At 30.7% G+C, this 20288-nt stretch overlaps 2 protein-coding genes and 1 pseudogene across 2 annotated transcripts in view; 1 reads left to right on the forward strand and 2 right to left on the reverse strand.

Annotated features, from left to right (window-relative positions):
* Positions 1-10316, reverse strand: part of LOC113388561 (ATP-dependent helicase brm-like) — a 28589-nt gene extending 18273 nt beyond the window's left edge. Inside the window, exons 1-5 of the mRNA XM_026625932.1 lie at positions 10232-10316; positions 8443-8692; positions 7201-7310; positions 5350-5709; positions 4616-4716 (exon numbers count right to left, since the gene is read on the reverse strand). Coding sequence (XP_026481717.1) covers positions 4616-4716; positions 5350-5709; positions 7201-7310; positions 8443-8692; positions 10232-10276 — 866 coding nt within the window. The 5' untranslated portion in view covers positions 10277-10316. The remainder of the gene's footprint in view (positions 1-4615; positions 4717-5349; positions 5710-7200; positions 7311-8442; positions 8693-10231) is intronic.
* A 1171-nt stretch (positions 10317-11487) lies between these two features.
* Positions 11488-12617, forward strand: LOC113388563 (28S ribosomal protein S31, mitochondrial-like). Its single transcript, XM_026625933.1, has one exon. The coding sequence runs from the start codon at positions 11610-11612 to the stop codon at positions 12615-12617; it is 1008 nt and encodes a 335-aa protein (XP_026481718.1). The 5' UTR covers positions 11488-11609.
* A 995-nt stretch (positions 12618-13612) lies between these two features.
* LOC113388564 lies at positions 13613-19768 on the reverse strand (annotated as a pseudogene).
* Positions 19769-20288: the final 520 nt, after the last annotated feature.

Below are 20288 nucleotides of genomic sequence, written 5' to 3' on the forward strand. Positions count from 1 at the left end.
ATAGAGATCTGTCGTTGTATGCGTACCGATATCAACAAGGAAATCGGTATAAATAAATAAACATTTTAAAGTTACATCGTAGTACAAATCTTGAATTAATGAAAAACGCCTGAATCAGAAGAATATTTTACCCTGTTCCTTGAAAACAATAAAATAAATTAAACATTTGTGCCGTGTACTAAACGTAAGTTTATTAATTAGAAATTATTTCTATATTATTCATAGTTTCTATAAATCTTTGAAGTTATTAAAATGAAAAATATTTTTAGGCAAGACAGATATTACAGCTGTTTAAAGAATGAGATTATATCGCCAGCGAAAGAGTAAAAAAAATACAAGCAGTCAATGAATGTATGTTAATTTTAATTACTTGAAAATTTACTCTGTAAAATTAGATTTTTGAGAAACTATAATTTTTTTACAAATATTTACTTTTTTGTGAAAAAAAGGACTTTTTGAAGAAAAATTTATTTTGAAATATTTTGGAAATTCTGAACTTTTTTCAAAGCAATTGTACTGCTTTAACTGCTTAGAGACAAAATATCTAAGCGCGTAAGCGCCGCACCGTGGTCTTACGGATAAACATTGGTACGAAACCCATAGGAATGTAAACAAAATTCATACTTATTATTAAAATCTGTATAAAATATCTGATAATTTTATGTGCATATGTATAATTATCATTTTTGACCGCCAGATGGCATTTTTTTAACTTTTTTTACTAGATCTCCGAAACCGCTAGACCTGCCATCATGAAAATTTTATCAGTTCTCCATCTTGTTAATACAAGTAAAATGTTTTTTGAATTATTCAAATCGGACGCTCCGTTCTCTTAAAAACTGAGTTACTGTTTTTGACACTTTTTGCCCCATATCTTCGGAACGGTTAGACCTGCCTGCGCCAAAAACTAAGCAGCACGTCTCCTTATCAATACGAATTGAATATTTTTTGAAATATTTAAATCTCTGCATCCGTGTTCCCGAAATCGTCGACGAAAATTTGTATCCGCACACACACACACACATACATCCATTTTTTCCTAAGGTATGCCAAAATATTCAGAAACCTTTGAAACGTGAAGATATATAAAAATTTTCATTTTAGATTTTTTTGCGATTACTATAACTTGTCCTACGGGAATAATTTTTTTAAGACATTCAAAGTGCTATAATAAATACCCTTGACATCAAAAAAATATAAACAAATTTATAATTCTCAACAATCATTTATCTAGACAGATTCCCAAATTCTCCTCCCCTTATTACCTGATTCATCATCATAGGCATAGGAGGCGGCCCCTGACCAGGCCCAGGTCCCTGCCCAGGTCCCTGTCCAGGCCCCGGAGGTGGCCCCTGTCCCTGCTGCTGCTGAGGGGCCATAGGAGGAGGCCCCTGCTGAAGAGAAAGCGGCGGACCTCCAACATTCGGAGGAGGCGGAGGACCGCCTCTCGAAGGATCGTTCTGACCAGGAGGCGGCGGTCCACCAGGCTGCTGCTGCTGCTGCTGAGGCGGCGGAGGCTGCTGCTGCTGCGATTGGGGAGCTCCGTTCTTTTTTGCGATGGAAAGTGAAGGATAACGACACATAAAACCCACAAGAAAGGGAACACCACGTGGACAGATGATAGGAGGACACAGACAAGACAGACAAAAGTGTTAGTGACATGGTTGTGAGACACAAATGGTTATAATAGGTTGTCAAATATCTCCCTTCCGCATTTGTATTATAAACCAAGAGCAAAAAAGCGGAAGGGAGATATTTGACAATCTAATAGTTAAATAAATGTTATATTGGGTTATATTATTTTACACTCTTTTTTTTAAACGACATCCACAATATTTTTACGAGTAGACACAAAAGTTGTCACAGAATGAAAGTACAATTTTTTGATGAATAATGTCATCAAACTAAATAAACCAATACAGAAATTATAAAACTACATATTACCAAAATCATAAGACTTATTTTAATTTAATAATAATATTTTATTTAAATAGATTTTATTTTAATATTAAAATTGCTGTAGATTTTTTAAATGGTTTCATTAACCCTTTCGATACAGGCGTCGTCTATGGACGACATTAAAAAACTAGTTGGTATTGGTATTTTACCTTGAGGCAAGTACGAACGGTACTAATTTTTGAAAACTTTGACGAAATTTTAAAGTCAAACGACTTGTAGGGCCGTAATATTTTAGTATGATCTATAAGACTATGGTATCTACCGTCAAGCAAAAAATCATAAAAATCGTCAAAAAAAATATTTTACACTATTACAAGAAAACGGCCCGGCCGATCTTTACCAAAAACTAATCAGGTCGATTTCCTTATATATCTTTCGAACAGTTTTTGAATTTTCAAAATCGATTCAGAATTGCGGGCTAAGACGTGGACGAAATATTTTTCACTTTCTGCGATTTATAAAGAAACTGCATGGCCGATCGTCGCGCAAAACTGACAAACAATAGTCCTCATCGAGATACATCGAACAACTTTTAAATTTTTGAAATCGGTCCAGCCGTTTTTGAGAAAACAACGATTTACGGCCAAAAATCTGTTCACACACACGCACACGCACACGCATACTTTTTCCAAAATTGGTCTCATTGGATTCAGAATGGTTTGAAACGTCGAGAAAACATAAAATTAGCGAACCGGATTTTTTGGTGAAAACAAACTTCTCCTTTGGGAAGTTAAAAATTGACATCAAAAACTTATCCTAGACTTCGACGTTTGAGCTGGGTATAGTATTTATTAAAAAAAAAAAAACTTTGCTTTTATAGAATGCTATGATGCTCTCTTAATTATATTTTACTCCTCATTGGTACCATCTTTTGATATTCAGGATGTCAACTTACTTTTCTAACTCAGTGTCAGATTATTCTAATTTGTTAATGTAGCTTTTAGTTTCTTGGAATTGTAAGTTTTATTTTTAAATACATTTTATTGATTGATCAACTGGAAAATCTTAAAATGTTTTGTGTAACAAATATTTGGATGACTTGCTAGCATGTACAGCAGTGCCAATAAAAAGGGTTAATCAAACCATTTAAAAATTATTTTCAATATATTTAAATATGCTTACAATTAAAAAAACAAAGTCAAAATTTTATGTTGACGTTAAAATGTAGATAATTTCTATTTAAATAAGATTATCTGATAAATCAGTTGTTTACTATAAATGTATGTGAAATATAAAAGAGATTAAATAAAAATGTAGTTTAACCAATCAATAAAGATGTTAAAATATGTACATATATCAAGTTGCTGTAAAGCAATATGTTGAACAACATGATATATTATTAAATTTAGCGCAAATAATCTATCTATTTTTGTGTAAAAAATAAATGCACATACAAATTCAATTGTTGATGATTACCTGTGCCGGAGGTTGTCCAGGCTGTCCAGGTTGGAACGGACTGCTTGGAGGTGTCGGGCACTGAGGAGGATTTACTCCATCTGGTCTTTTACCCTGGACGGATAACAAAAGTTGCTGGTTCAACGGCTGATTCCTGGCCAACATTCTGTATGCCATTATTTGACCTCTAGAAGAAAAAATAGATTTGTATGAATTATTAACTTCCCATAAGTTATAGTAATGGTCCGAAAAAATAAAAATTTTTTTTTCATATCTTCACGTTTCAGAGATTTCTGAGCATTTTGGTATACCTCAGAAAAAATTAATGTGTGTGTGTGTGTTTGTGTATGTATTTATGGATACAATTTTTCGTCGACGATTTTGGGCGCACTGATCAACCGATTTGAATGGTTCAAAAATCATTCGATTCCCATGATAGGGAGATGTGCTAATTAGTTTTTGACAAAGGCAGGTCTAGCCGTTACAGAGATACGGAACAAAGAGTGCAGAAAATACAAATCGAGTTTTTGAGAGAACGGAGTATCGGATTTGAATGATCTAAAAAACATTCAATTTGTAATGAATGGGAGAAGAGGTGATTAGTTTTTGGCAAAGACCGTTCCCGCCATTTTGAAGATACAGAGCTAAATGTGCAAAAAATGGCAGCTTTTGAGTGAACTAAGCGTCCGATTCGAATGATCTAAAAAACTTTCTGCTTGTATTGACAAAACAATTGCTTTTGATGATAAAAAATTATTACATCTTTTTTTGACTATACGGGAGCACTTTTTCAATTTTGTGCAATTTTTTTTTTTTGAAATTGAATTCGAAATGAAATGACGATTATTAATGTTCTGAAGATTGAACTGAATTGATTTACATTCGATTTGCTCAGATATAACAAAAGATAGCAAAAATAATAAAAGTTACAGTATTTGTAATAATATATTTGAAAACGTTTAAAATTTCTCGAATATTTCATTACGGTACGAGAAGTTCCAGCAATTTGCCTTAAGGCACGATGCAATACACCACTAGTTTTTTTTTATACTATATTCTACATTATATATTATATAATTTTTTTTTTATGGACAGAAATGCCTGCAAAGGGCAATTTTCACTTAGGATTATATTTGTGATATATAAATAATCTATATGTATAACTAAAAGTGGAAATTTGATATCATGCTGGTCGAGGTTGAGATCAAACAAGAAACTCATTCGTGCTTAATGTTTAATAATATGAAAAGTACATGTTTACCTTAATTGCACGAGCTGATTCTGACTGAAAGGTTGTTTTGAAGGATCTTGTGGACCGTACTTAGCACGCAAGGCCAGAAGTTGACCATAACGAGGATCTTCCTAAAAGGAAAAATAGAGAAAAATACTTTAATATAATTAAAGCCATTTATGCTCATAGCTAATTACAAAATATTTTTAATTGATATGATGAAAGCAGTAAATAAATTAGATTTGAAATGTTACTAGTAAACATATTATTTCAAAAATTATGTTTTCATATATTTTTATATAAAATACAGAAATACTACAAAAAAATATAAATCACTGCTCATGAATTTACATATCGCAGTTTGTTATTATTATTATTATTATTATTATTATTATTATTTCGAGACTAGGTTTGTCTCGTCATCAGTGTGTTATAATTTAAAATTTAAAATATGTAAACCTAAATTAGCATTATGTGTATATCAAACGACTTGTAATGGATAACACATAATGTCAATTTAGGTTTCCATATTTTGAATTTTAAATTATAACACACTGATGATGAGACAAACCTAGTCTCGAAACGTTTGTGAAAATTATTATTTAATAAATTAGTGCAAAAAAGAGTGTTGTTTGCAAATTAATATCTATCCATTCAATTCTATCAATTCAGAGGACATTTGTTATATATATATATATATATATATATATATATATATATTTTGTTATATATATACATATATATAAAATCCTATCATTTATTACCTGTAATCCTTTCTCCTCCATAGTATCAATAGTCCTCTGCAAAGCGCTCAAATTCTCCTGTCCCTGCGGAGGTGGAGGGCCCCCTTGAGGAGGAGGAGGTCCTCCGCCCTGCTGTGGAGGCATAGGACCTCCTCCTTGTGGTGGCATCGGTGGTCCCTGCATTTGTTGCTGAGGTGGACCTCCTGGCCCAGGAGGTCCTGGCGGTCCCTGTTGTTGAGGTGGCGCATTTGGTGGTCCTGGAGGCATACCGGGAGGCGGTTGCTGGTGGTGCGGAGGCGGCGGGCCGTGTTGCATGGGCGGACCTTGGCCTTGGGGAGGTCCTTGTGGAGGTGGAGGACCTATTGGTCCTGGACTTGGCCCCTAGATAAAAGATAGATAAATATTTTTTTTAAAGCAGAATAAAACTAAATCTTAAACTAAAATATCTGACAATTTGGTCCATGTCCAATGATCATTTTTGATTGCCAATTGGCATTTTTTTAACTTCACGAAGGGTTAATTATATCTATTTATTTATTTATTTATTCATAAGCAAGCCGTAATCAATAATAATTGTATGGTGATGTAATTTATAGAATGATAATAAACAAAATGATAAAGAAAGCTTGAAACAGTTAGAAATATTAGAGTTGAAGATTTAATGTTATTAAATATATAAATGGTGTATTTCAGAATTTTAACACTACGTTTTTTATATTTTAAGCTCAACTTTTTAATATGTTGTGTACAAGATGATTTTCAATCAACAATATTTTAAATTTTATTTACAATCTTATAAATACAATCTTTCGCTAATTAACCATTTCTAAAATTCTAAATGCTGAAGAAATTATCTTATATATAAAAATGAATCGTAAAATGTGTTGGTAAGCGCATAAATTGCCGGGAAAGCCCTGAAAACAGCCCTTTTATTTTTTTACATACAAACGTTTCCTAACTAAAATGTAGAATCAATTTGAGCTTTATTGCTATTATATAAAGTTCATATTAAATTACAAGCACTCACAGTATACTCCTTCTAAACGATTATTCGGATTTTGATAAATCTTTCTGAGGTTTGTTAAGGAAATTTTCTAGAATGTATGTGATTATAAAGTACTGGGATGTATGTGCAATATTGTAGAAATAAATGGAAAATTTTTCATGTCACTGTTTGCATTGGAATCAAATGAAAACTATCATCTGCCAAAAATTTCAATTTACTTATGAACCTAGATAATGTTAGAATATGTATAATAAATTTATGATTATGAATAAGAAATAAGAATGAAATGTCTACATTATTATTGCCAAAAAGCAGCTGAGATGTGCCAGAAATCAAAATAAAATAAAATACAGTATATGTATGGCAGATTGAATGATACACACATAAACAGGATATGACAAATTAATTCACTTAAAATATGAAATTAAGTATTAATCAGGACCGGGTCCAATACCGTTTAAAAGACTTCAATTACCAATATAGTGTAGGAATTGAGATTCATTATTTTATTTAAAGCAGTTCTACATTTAACATCGCTTCCATTGTAAAATGTATACGCATTTTGGTGTGAAGAGTAATTTGAAAAACAGTAATTATTATTTTTAGGTTAACGGTAAATATTAGTATATTATATTAAAAAATTGTAGACATGGGTACAGGACAACGTCTGTCGGGTCATCTAGTTAAATAATAAAACTCAAAATCTCTGGACAATAATAATTTTCTCTCAACTGTACTGAACTGTTGCCAGTCATCTGTTAATTTCAAAAATATAATATTAAATTTCTATAATTGTTATTGAATATTTTAATGTTGTATTTATTAGATCATATTTTACTATTAATGTATTTTTAGCATGTAATTACCTGATTAGGATGTTGAGGCATCGGATGATAGCCCATAGGTGGTCCCTGAGGCGGCATTCCGTGTATTCCAGGATGAGGTTGTCCTGGACCCATTGGACCACCAGGATGACCTGTAATTATAATAAAAATTATAAAATATATAGGTAAATACATTTCTTCAATTTTGTTACCAATATGATTGTAAAAGAACATCAATTTAAAAATCATAAAAAAACAACTACAATTTTATACAGAATACTATTATCTTATTCAAATAAAATTTCTTATATATAAAATTATTCTGTACAGACGTATGATTTGATTACTTCTCCTGAACGGTTATTTGCATTTTGATAATTCTTTTTAGATTATGTCAAACGAGATTTTTAAGATTTAATGAACCATAAAACTATAGTAATATTGTAGAAATAAACGGCAAAAATCACAAAAAAAACACTTATCATTGTTTGACATTGGAAACATCTGTCATCTGCTAGAAATGTCAATTTACTTGAAATTTAAATTTAGTTGAAATTAAGAGCCTGGATAATATTAGGATATAATATACAAGAAAAATGTAATGTCTACATTTTAGTATTGCCAAAAAGCAGCTGAGATGTGCGAGAAATTAAAATAATATAAGATACAGTTCATATGTTTGGCAGATTATAGAATTCAGTTTAATAAATAACGCAGCAAGTCTAAAATTGCATATACATTATTTATTTAAACTTATGCATGTTACATTTTGGTTAACTTTACTAAATTATTTTACAATATAAACAAATATTTAGTAAATTTAATTAATCTCAGATTGAAGAGTGCACCATATGAACTAGATTTTACAAATTAGTTTGCCTAAGATTTGAACATAAACAATAATGTTTATTAAATTATTAGTAAGAAAAATGTACTTTGAAAATTATAATTGCCAAAAAGCAACTAACATTTCATACAAGATTATGAAAATTATAGACTGAATTGTTGAAACAATTATGTTGTGTGGTAAAATCAAATGTTATATTGTTCTTTTACCGCAGATATTGTATTATTTTGTTCTGAAGTGTATACTGCTTATGCTAAGACCATAAATGAATCACAGAGGCAGGACATCAAATAGGATATTAAAAAATTTGAAACTTTTGAATTGTAGACGTTGGTACAGGACAACATCTGACGGGTCATCTAGTATATATATATATATATATATATATAAACAATATCGGTTATTTATTTGTCAATTTATAACTCTGTTATTTTTACCTGGTGGCATATTAGGATGCTGAGGAGCTCCGAACTGTTGTGGATGTGGTGGAACCATATGTCCTCCATTCGGAGGAGGCCCTTGTGGTCCCATTCCATTAGGACCCATTTGTTGTGGTGGAGGTCCTTGCTGTTGCGGAGGACCTTGCTGCTGTTGTTGCTGCGGTGGTGGAGGACCTTGGCTGTAAGGACTGTGAGGAGAAGGCGGTGGTGCCGGACTTTGTGAGGGTGGTCCCATAGGACTTGGAGCCTGGTAAAAAAAAAAATATAATAAAAATTGTATGATGTACTAAGTAATGTAATGTATATATAATTAAATTATAATGTATATGGAGCAAATTAGCTCCAAGTTAGATTGAGCATGTTATGAGTTTATATACAAAAACAAAAGTGTACAAAAAATATCGATTTCTAATAAAATCATCATTCAATTGTTAAGTATTGATTTTTAATTAAAACCACTTAATTATCAAAATAAATAACTCGAAGCATTAATACAGACATTGTAAGCACAACCATAAAATTGAACAAAAAAGATATTTATGGAAATGCTCTCCAGTATATGAAAATGTTATTTCTGTATTTTATATTAAATAAAAATGAACAAACTTCATCAATTTATCATGTATGATAATAATTTATATAATGATCATTAAGTTCATAAGATTCCTTAAAAATTGCATAAGATTATCAATTCAATTCAATTTTTATTAAATTTATTTATTAAAATTTTAAAAACTCGACAGAAGTCTGGTAAAATCAACTGAACTACTTAAATACGTTTTTTTCATAAAAGATATTAACATGATTGTCTTAATAAAATAATTAATCAAACAAAGATTCTTCGTGCCAAGAATAAGGCAAAAATATTATTTCAAATTCTTTATTCATAAATAATATTTGTATAATGTATATTCAGATAGAAAGTTTTATTTTAATTGGATAATTTTCTATATTAAAAATGGAATTATACTGCTGTACGAGTTACTTTAATTTTGTAACTTATTGAAACTTTCAACCCTTTTATTAAGAATAAAATAGAATAGAAATTTATTAGTTCTAGTTAAAATCCATCCGTAAATATTATATGCATAAGATATTATTATTATCTAAAACTCTATATAATATCTGAACCCGGGAGGCTCATTCCAATTCCCTCAACATTGCCCGGTAAAATAATATAAAAAATATATATTTATACATAAAAGACATTGTATATATTCTCTTGGATTAAACCAACAATAGAACATATTATTATAACAAACATTTAGCTTGAATTAGTGCTTCAAACTAAGCATAAGCTACTTAAATATGAAAATTACAATTGTCGAAGCACAAAATAGTTTTATCAATATAAAACAATTACAGCAGAACCTCGATTATTCAGACCTCGGTTATACGGATTTGCGATTATCTGGACTACCAACAGTGACTAATTTATATGCATGTACATACCTACAATTGTAATTTTTTGCATGATTAATTCTGCGTTTAGTATATGTATGTAATGTAATCTAAGAAAAATATATGTACATACATAACAAAGTTTCAATTTCTTAATAAACATTATTTTTGTTGATATCTATGTATGTATTTGTTATTTTTAATAAAAACACAACATTATTCTTCATACTTTCGATTATCCGGATGCCTCTATCGACAACAATTAGTCTGGTTAATTGAGGTTCTACTGTATATGTGTAAACTAACAAGTAATTCATTACCATCTAGAAATTTCCTAACCATTTATTATTTTAAGATCTTTTTATATATATAATTTATCATTTACCTGAGGAGGCGGCATAGGGCTGCTTTGGGGCGAAGGGCTCGCCATGATTTTATTTACTTCAATTCAGCTTTATATCAATATAATCTACAAGTGGAAAAAACATTTAGAGTTGCATCCATAATGTCATCATTAAAAGAACTTTCAACACTACTAATAAAAACTTGATGTATATATAATTTTAGCTATTGCAACAAGTATTTTTAGCCAATATTGATTGTGCATTTAATCGAGATATATATGTATATATAAATATATATCTGCATTAGGACGCTTGTATATGTCTCCACGTAACACCTTGTATAATTATAAATACGGGTGTCTCGAGTATTAAAAATACGCACAAATTTTTACGCACTACTACTCTACTACATTTCTTTAACGTAAATCTTAAGTTTTACTATGTAATTCATTAATTATTACCATTTTACTACACAAGAAATAGCACTACAAGCGTAAATTTCAATACAATGGAGAAGCCGCCATTGACAAGCGATTTGTGAACAAGTTCATACTGGAGTAGAGATTCTCAAACGTTTTTCAAATATAAAAATATTATTTCAAACTTTTATAAGTGATTATTGAAAATATAAATATGAATAATTATATATTTTAATTTAATTTATAATTGAATACTTGAACAGTACAGTGTCAATATGGTTTTGGAATATCACAATAATTATTTGGGGTTAAAAGTTAAGAACCACTGGGCGAAACCAATATGTCGCGCCATGTTCAAAATATCACAACAAAAAGTTTTGAAAATGTTGTGTTATTAATAAATTTACATTAATATAGAATTAAAGTGTTGATTTAATTTATTGTATCATTGTTAGTGTTAATTAGTGTTATTGTGGGCTTTCTAGAATCTTTAAATAGTGCATTGCTGCATGCTGTATGATAAACGTCATGAAGGTAAATTAACTTATTATTAAAACTTTATTTAGAACATTCAGGAAGCATAAATAATACATGTTGCTTAATATTTATTAGTTTACAATCACAATTGTTGTGTATAATCATAATTGTTGTGTTACTATTTACTAAAATAGTATTTAAATTTGTATTCTGCCTGTAAGTTGATTGAAACATTTGGTACATTTGGTTGTAAACTTTTTAAATATTGATTGCAACTCAAAACATAATTATTACTTTTGTTATTTACCTCAATTTATGTAAAATTTGCTAAAATTATCTTATTTCTACAATTAAAATTTTGAATCAAAACTACCTAACCTTCAATTACATTTCATTGGCAACCATGCACTTGCCCACAAACGAAATGTCAAGTTATTTAATTTAAATTATATGTAAATGCATATATATTGGCTGTAATTAATCAGTTAATATTGAAAGTAAGTTAATAAATAATTATTTCACCATGAATAAAGTTCTGTTACTTGAAAATGCATGCAAAAGTGCTTTGCAAAATTTGAGGTTATCTCACAGAAAGTTTTGTGATAATAAAGGTAATGACTCAAAAGAAAAATTAAAATCTTTACTACAAGCTATGTTAGATGAAGCACCCAAAAAACCTGAAATGGAACTATTCGCTAAAGCTACTCCTAGAGTATTTAAAAAGAAAGACATAAAAGAAAAAACCAAAGCCTTACCTGAAGATTTAACAACTGAAATTGTAAAGGCTACTAAAGAAGTCGCTGAGCATGTAGGTGGTGATGTACAACACACCGAATCAGAACTACTAGCAAAACTATTACTCCACAAACATCAAGAAGAAACCACAATGACAAATCTAACAGACTTAATCGTAGGCATGAAGATAGATAGATCTAAAAAGCAAGAAATCCCCACAACCCGTGCCCAGTACGTCCAAAAAACCCTTAACAACAAACAAGTCAAGCAATACAAAGACAAACGTTCCACCAGAAAACACACACCACGTGCAGGCAACCGTGTAGAACTATTCGGTGGTGTCGGTTTAAACATATTCCAAAAAGATGCCCAATACAATTGTGAGAATCTTTTATACACAACCGAAGCACTTACTCAACGGGAATTGAAACTAGCAGTGATGCAGCCGCCTGAAAACTATTTCCAAAAGATGATTTTGTGGACGGAGCAAGGAAAGTTGTGGAAGTTTCCTATCGATAATGAACAAGGTTTGGAGGAACATGGTGTTTGTTTTACAGAGCATGTGTTTATGGATAAACATTTGGAGGGATGGTGTCCGGAGAAAGGACCGGTTAGACATTTTATGGAATTGGTTTGTGTGGGTTTGTCGAAGAATCCTTATTTGACGGTGCAGGAGAAGATTAATCACATCGAGTGGTTTAGGGAATACTTCAACAATAAAATGGATTTGCTGAAGGAAGTTGGAGCTTTGCCAAGTAGTAGTGTGAAACAGGAGACTATAAGAGAATTAGAATAGAATAGTAATTTTATATTATTATTAAAATAATAATTTAGTCAGTTTTACACTAAAAAACTAATATAAAATGTAATCTTTTATATACATATTAATATAAAAGTATTCATACTTGTATATATTAAATATAAATCTTGAAAAATAGCAAAATATTTTCAGGCAATCTCTAAAATTTTCAGAGTATCTACAACACAATTTTAACACAACTTAAAATATTTTCAGCATTTTCAACAAACAATTCTCACTTGGTCTTTTTCTATTTACTCGTTTAATGCAACCTTTGTAAGAAGTCTCATTAGAAGTTTGACTTAAAAAAATAAAACCCCAATTAAAAATATATCCATATATGTATTTAAAATTCAGTCTTTGCATATTGAAAACGATATGGCATAATCCTACACTTAAAATATAAAATCTTACACTAAAAATATAATATTTTAATGACTACAATAAAATAAAAGTAACATGTAATAACAAATGATGCTCGACAGGTACAAATCAAAGTCTTCATTATATAATTAAATATCGATAACAAATTTTGTACCATCATAAAAATTAATATGTATTTTTATTATAATTGCACCCGAGGAATGACCTAATTTATAATATCATAAAAATTTACTTACACATAGAATAAAAATGTGAAATATAAATACCGATACCATATAAAAAATTTATAAAATTAATTATTAAATGTAAAATGTTACAAAATTAATTTTTACACAAATCCAGTAGGAATAACAAATTATAAATTAGGATAAATAGTATGGTAAATCTAGTTTTACTTCAAGGGGGCTTGACCAGCTATTTTAATATGTAAAATATAAAATATAATATATATATATATATATATATATATATATATATACAAAAGTTCACATTATAATTATCACAGCTCACAAGGAAGTTCACGTTGTTATTGTTATAGCACTATTTTTATTTATATATATTTCACTTCTTATTAAGACTAGTTCATTAATTATATTTATTAATATCGACTCGTGTTAACGTAGACTTTGAATTATTCAACATTTTATAAATATATTTTTTATATCGAGTGGCACTTTGAATTCACAATCTTCTTTCTTATTTCTTCGTTTTATGTTCAATTTATAAGTTCTGAAAAACAAAAAAAATAGTACATATAAATGTAGAATGTCTAATTATGTGTAGAAGTATGATAAATTCTCAGGTAGCTGGTTAAATATTTCAGGCAATATTAAATATTAGTTTTTGAGATATTCAGGGTAATAAGATCTCAGCACTGAGATAACTAGATAAATTAATAAGATTTATGTAGATGTGATGAACAATCAGGCAAGTGAAAAACAACAGATGAACAATCAGGCGACTGGTTGGATATTCAGGTAAAAACCCAAACACTCAGCTAATCTAAATACTCGTTAACTGAATAAATAGTTGGACAACTTAATAAATAATCAAGAAATTGCATAAATAATTTCTTGAACAAGTCGTTAAATCCTCAGTAAATTTCTTACATACAAAAATAATTCCGTAAATAAAAATTATTATTATTATATAAACTCAGGCAATCCAATAAATACTCAGGCAATTCGCTGAATTCTTGGGGAAACCACTAATGAATACTTAGAAAGTTTGCCGAATACAAAAATGTTGCCCCAAATACTCGTTGAATTTTTTAAATATATAAATAATTTGCAAAATATATAAATAATTTCCAAATACTTCGACTAAGTACTTCAAGCAATTCGCTATGTACTCAGGCAATTCGATAATTTTTAGGTGAAATCGCTGAATGAAAGTTTGCCAAATACAAAAATGATGCCCTAAATACTCAGGCAATTCGCTAAATACATGAATAATTACCAAATACTTCATCTAGTTAGTCAGGCAATTCGCTAAATATTCAGGCAATTCGCCATATATTCAGGCAATTCGCTAAATTCTAGAATGGGAGTTTGCCAAATACAAAAATGATGCCCTAAATAAATACTCAGGAAAATCGATAAATTCAATCAATTTGAATAATTGAATAATTTCCAAATGCTTCGTCTAGTCACTCAGGCAATTCGCTAAATTCTAATTCCTCACGTAGTCAGGTAATTCTTCAAGTTCTCAGGAAATCCTCTAAATACAAAAATAATTCCCAAATACTCCGGCAATTCCCTAATTTCTATGGCAATTCGCTAAATACTTAGGAAGTTTGCTAAACACAAAATAATCCGCAAAAAACAAAATTTGGCTAAGTACTCAGGAAATCCTCTAAATACAAAAATTCCAAATACTCAGGCAATTCGCTAAATTCTAGGTCAATTCGCTAAAAACTTAGGAAATTTGCTAAACACAAAATAAACTCCTAAATATTCAGGCAATTCCTGAATTTTAGGCCAAGTACTAAAAATTCTTCTAAATACAAAAATAATTTCCAAATACTCAGGTAATTCGCTAAATTATGAGGCAATTAATTGGACAACTGTATGAATAATCAGGCAACTTGAAAAATATCCCGGGCAGAAATATTCAGGCAAATAGATATATTCAGACAACTAAAATATATTCAGGCAACTAGAGGCATATTCAAGCTACTGGTTAAATATTCAGGCAACTGGAAAAATTTTCAAGCAACTCGTAATATACTCAGGTAACTGAATAAATTAATGGATTAACTGCATGAATAATCAGGAAACTTGAAAACTATGCAGGTGACTGCAGAAATATTCAGGCAAATAGATATATCCAGACAACTAAAAATATCCAGGCAACTAGAGGCATATTCAAGCTATTGGTTAAATATTCAGGCAACTTAAAAAAATATAAATGCAACTGGAGGAAAACATGTTCAGGGAAATGGAAAAATCTTCAGACAACTCGTTATATACTCTGATGGTTAACTACATAAGTAAAATAATGGATAACTACATGAGTAATCCGACAACTTGGAATACATCCAGATGACTGCAGAAATATTCAGGAAAATAAATATAAATCAGCAACTAATTAAATATTTAGGGAACTGGAAAAATATCAAGGCGACCTAAAAAATAACCAATTGATTCAGATAATGTATCAGGTGACTGCAGAAATATTCAAGCAATTAGATATAAATCAGTAACTAGTTAAAAATCAGGAAACTGGACAAATATCTAGGCAATCTGAAAAATAACCAGTTATTTCAGGTAATGTAATAAATAAGCAATATTAAGGATAAATGAAGAAACAAGACTTCAGGCATCTAAGTAAGTACTTAGGCAACTAAACAGGCACTCAGATTTATCCAGAAGTAATAAATACTCAGGCAATTAGATAATTAATTGGACAGCTTGATAAAAACTTACAGATAACTCGATAATTAATCTTTTTGAGTAAATACTCAGGCTAAATAAATTTAAACAATTGTATAAATAACCGTTCAATCGGATAAATAGGATAAATTTTAGCAATGTGATAAATTCTCAATATTTCATACCAGGAATGGTGGCAATATTTGCCCATTCTGAAAATGCACCTAGTCTACTGAATAAGTACCAAGTCAACTGGATTTACTCAGGCATTTGCAATCAAATTCATACTTTTCTAAAAAGAAATTCTACTCCCACTTTTTACTTCCATTTTCTGTAAACTTACTTTACAATAAAGGGGCCTCCACATCGCCTACTTCATCTCCAAATGGTATTAATAAATAATTGACCGGTCTCGCTTTTCAACTATCTCGGTCACCAATATGGACAATTATTGTCGAGGTGCTGCCAACTAGCAAACTCGCTCCAAGAGCCCCCATTCATGGAAGCGTAAGTCGCCTCTCGAACTTTGTCCGAAGCCTTCGGACTATCCGCTAATTTATTCATTGTTATCACCTGGGAAAAGAAAACAATGATGGTAATAGACATAGGATAAATGGAAACAGGAGTTTAATCACAACAATCAAGAATTCCTGGTTTCATCATCTCTTACATTCTGCTGTCTCCTCTGTATCACGTAATTCCTTCCACTATTGTTGTCCCAGTACTCTCCTCCTGCACACCTGAACCTCAAACAGAATTCGACTCGGTCGCAAAACACGACTCCAGTATCAGAATTCTTCAGATTTCTATCATCACCAAGAGTCATTCTAGCCAATTGAGTAGAGATATTAGTGTTGCCTGATTTCTCAGCTGAAGGGTTGCCTGATTTTGCAACCGTCGGCAGAAGCAACTCGAACCTAAAAGTGTCGTGCAAATGGAAGCGGACGATGGTCCTGTCTTGGCAGATGCTGATGTGGGGACATGGCTGGAAAGAATGAATTTAATATTTTATTTGGAGAAATATAAAACTGATTTTTTGGATCGGAATTGGATGTTCTGTTATTACCTGCACGTTTCGTCTTTGTATGTTTTCCATCCGTCTGTGGTGTACCGGATGATGACATCTTTGTGGTAGTCAAGATTGCGGACTTTTACGGTACCGACGGCTAAAAAATAAATAAAACTAGTTGGTATTGGTATTTAGCCTTGAGGCAAGTTACACGAACTTCCCGATATGCGTAAATAATTGACTTAATCAATAAAAATAAATTAATTTATGAGCGATTAAAAGTATTCCGAGTAGATATATTACACATAATTAAAAACGAACAAACACGTTAACTCGGAGTATTTTCTAAAACCAAATTTTCAAAATTCAACAATTTTTATAATTGAACCAGTTACCGTAGGACTATAATAGTTTAGTATGTTCATTTAATTTATGTCTAATTTTAATTCTAACAAACGTCAAAAAAACTACTCATTTTCTCAAATTTTGATAAATTTTTAAAATTATACTACTTGTTGTAAGGCCGTAATATTTCAGTATGTTCTATAAGACCATGATATATATCCCAAAAAAAAGTTCCATAAAAATCGGCTTACATTTTGTTTTCAACATTAATTACAAGAAAACGGTAGGCTTTACAGTTTTACAGTTAATTACAAGAAAACGGCTCGGTAGATTTTCACCTAAAACTAATCAGTATCATTCCCAACTAATATCTTTCGAACAGTTTTTGATTTTTTAAAATCGATTCGGTAGTTTGAACTTAAATGTGGACGAAAAGTTTAACACTCTTTTTCAAATTACAAAGAAACGGCTCGGCAGATCATCTCATAAAACTGACAAACTTTAGTCCTCATTGAGTTACATCAAATGGCTTTTAAATTTCTGAAATCGGTTCAGGCGTTTTTGAGAAAACGTCGATCAAAGGTCTAATTTTGACAAATGCCAAAAAAAGATATTAATTTTTGCAAACTTAGACGAAATTTTAAAGCTAAACAAGCTGTCGTAGAACCGTAATATTTTAGTGTGATCTACAGGACTATGGTATCTACCGTCAAAAAAATCACGAAAATCGTCGAAATTTTTTTTTTTAACAGTTCATTACAAGAAAACGGCCCGGCCGATCTTTACCAAATACTAAGCAGCACGATTCCCAACCAATATCTATCGAATGGTTTTTGAATTTTCAAAATCGATTTGGAATTGCGGGCTAAAACGTGGACGAAAATTTTTTCACATTTCTGCTATTTACAAAGAAACGGCTTGGCCGATCGTCGCACAAAACTGACAAACGATAGTCCTCATCGAGATACATCGAATGGCTTTTAAATTTTTGAAATCGGTCCAGCCGTTTTTGAGAAAACGTCGATTTACGGCAAAAAATCTGTTCACACACACACATACTTTTCCCTTAAATTTGGTCTCATTCGATTCAGAATGGCTTGAAACGCCGAGAAAACATAAAATTAGCGAATCGGACTTTTTGATGAAAACATAAACTTCTCCTTCGGGAAGTTAAAAATTAAAGTAAATAATAGAGAAAAAGAGGAAGTGGAAAGCATAAAATACTTAGGACTGATAATAAATGAAAACTGACATGGACAGAACATATAAACAAAATAAAAAGAAAGATAGGAACATTAACAGGGGCATTGAAAAGGATCCACCCAAAAATAAAATACTAATTCTTAAAACGCAATAATACCTATAATTTTATATGGAATAATATTATAGAGCCAAACAACTAAAGCAAACCTAAATGACATACAGAGAATAATGAATAAAGCCATAAACTACAAATATAGAAGACGAGAAGAATAAAGTAAAGTAAAATAAAAAATGAAGAAAAAGTAAAATATGATTCTAAAGAATATATCAAAATCCATTCCCCTCACCTGTATTCTCGTTCCCTCCTGAACAACCACCATCATCCTTCTTCCTAACGACAATATTCTCCAGTGCGACATTAGACTCCTCCAACTTCCTCCTGAAAGCCACATAATCCCTGGCAGGTTGTTCGAACCTAGGATGCCAACTATCCCTAAAAGTCTGCGTCCTGGTCTCATTCTGATAACCGCCATCGACTTCGTCGTAGAGCCTGGACGGGATCAGATGTGACAAGAAACGGCTGCTCCAGAACGGGGGCACTTCGGAGGGCTCCGACATAATCCTCACCTGGAGGAAAAGACTTATGGTATAATAATAGATATAGATAAATAAATTGATAAACAGATAAATAATAATAAATTAATAAATAACCAGATAAATAAAAATACAACGTTAATAAAAAAAATCAATAAAGAAAAAAAAAATATATAGAATTGAATTGATAAAGAGGTGAGTAAGTGAATGTCATGGAGTGTAGGGAAAAGGGCAGACAAAAACTATGGGAGGAAATAATCAAACAAAAAATCTCCCTTCCAATTAATTTTATAACAGTGCTGCCAGATACAAGATTATACGGTGCTCTTTATACTTACATCAAATCTAATAATATAAAACTAAAATGAAATATACATAAAACAATGATATCACGTAAGCTAGACTTTAAAGATAGTGTAGATATCATGTAATTTAGTATATGGCTAATGTACTAGTTCATAAAGCCAATAAATCATAAATAAAAAAAGTGAATAAATAGAATTTACTGCTAAATTTCCAATTTAATGAATTAACTAGTGGTGTATGGCATTGTGCCTTAAGGCAAATTGCTGGAACTTTTCGTGCCGTAATGAAATATTCGAGAAGTTTTAAACGTTTTCAAATATATTATTACAAATACTGTAACTTTCATTAGTTTTGCTATCTTGTTATGTCTGAGCAAATCAAATGTAAATCATAAATCAATACAGTTTAATCTCCAGAACATTAACAATCGTCATTTCATTTCGAATTCAATTTCAAAAAGAAATAATTGTCCAATTTGCACAAAATTGAAAAAGTGCTACCGTATAGTCACAGTCTAAATGCATTTGCAAATAATTCTGTGCGACATTTTCACTTATACTGTTCTTAGCTTGGCGACATTTTCACATTTTTCATTAGTTTTCACAAAATTGGAAAAGTGCTACATACATAAACAGTCTAAACGCGCTTGGGTAAACATTTGTACTAGAGTTGCGCTTAGACTGTGCTTAGCCTGGGCAATTTTTTGGATTTTTAATCTAAAATTACACAATATTTTATGGAAAATAAAAAAAGATGTAATAATTTTTTATCCTCAAAAGCAATTGTTTTGTCAATACAAGCAGAAAGTTTTTTAGATCATTCAAATCGGACGCTTAGTTCACTCAAAAATTGCCATTTTTTGCACATTTAGCTCTATGTCTTCGAAATGGCGGGACCTGTCTTTGCCAAAAACTAATCACATTTTCTCCCAATCATCACAAATTGAATGTTTTT

The sequence above is a fragment of the Ctenocephalides felis genome, unplaced genomic scaffold (assembly GCF_003426905.1).
Source record: "Ctenocephalides felis isolate EL2017-DRISC unplaced genomic scaffold, ASM342690v1 CF-g0.4_SCAFFOLD_03572, whole genome shotgun sequence".
NCBI lineage: Eukaryota > Metazoa > Arthropoda > Insecta > Siphonaptera > Pulicidae > Ctenocephalides > Ctenocephalides felis.

What these genes read in the sequence shown, in the direction of transcription:
- LOC113388563 (XM_026625933.1), top strand. Translation starts at nt 11,610, where the DNA reads ATGAATAAAGTTCTGTTACTTGAAAATGCATGCAAAAGTGCTTTGCAA.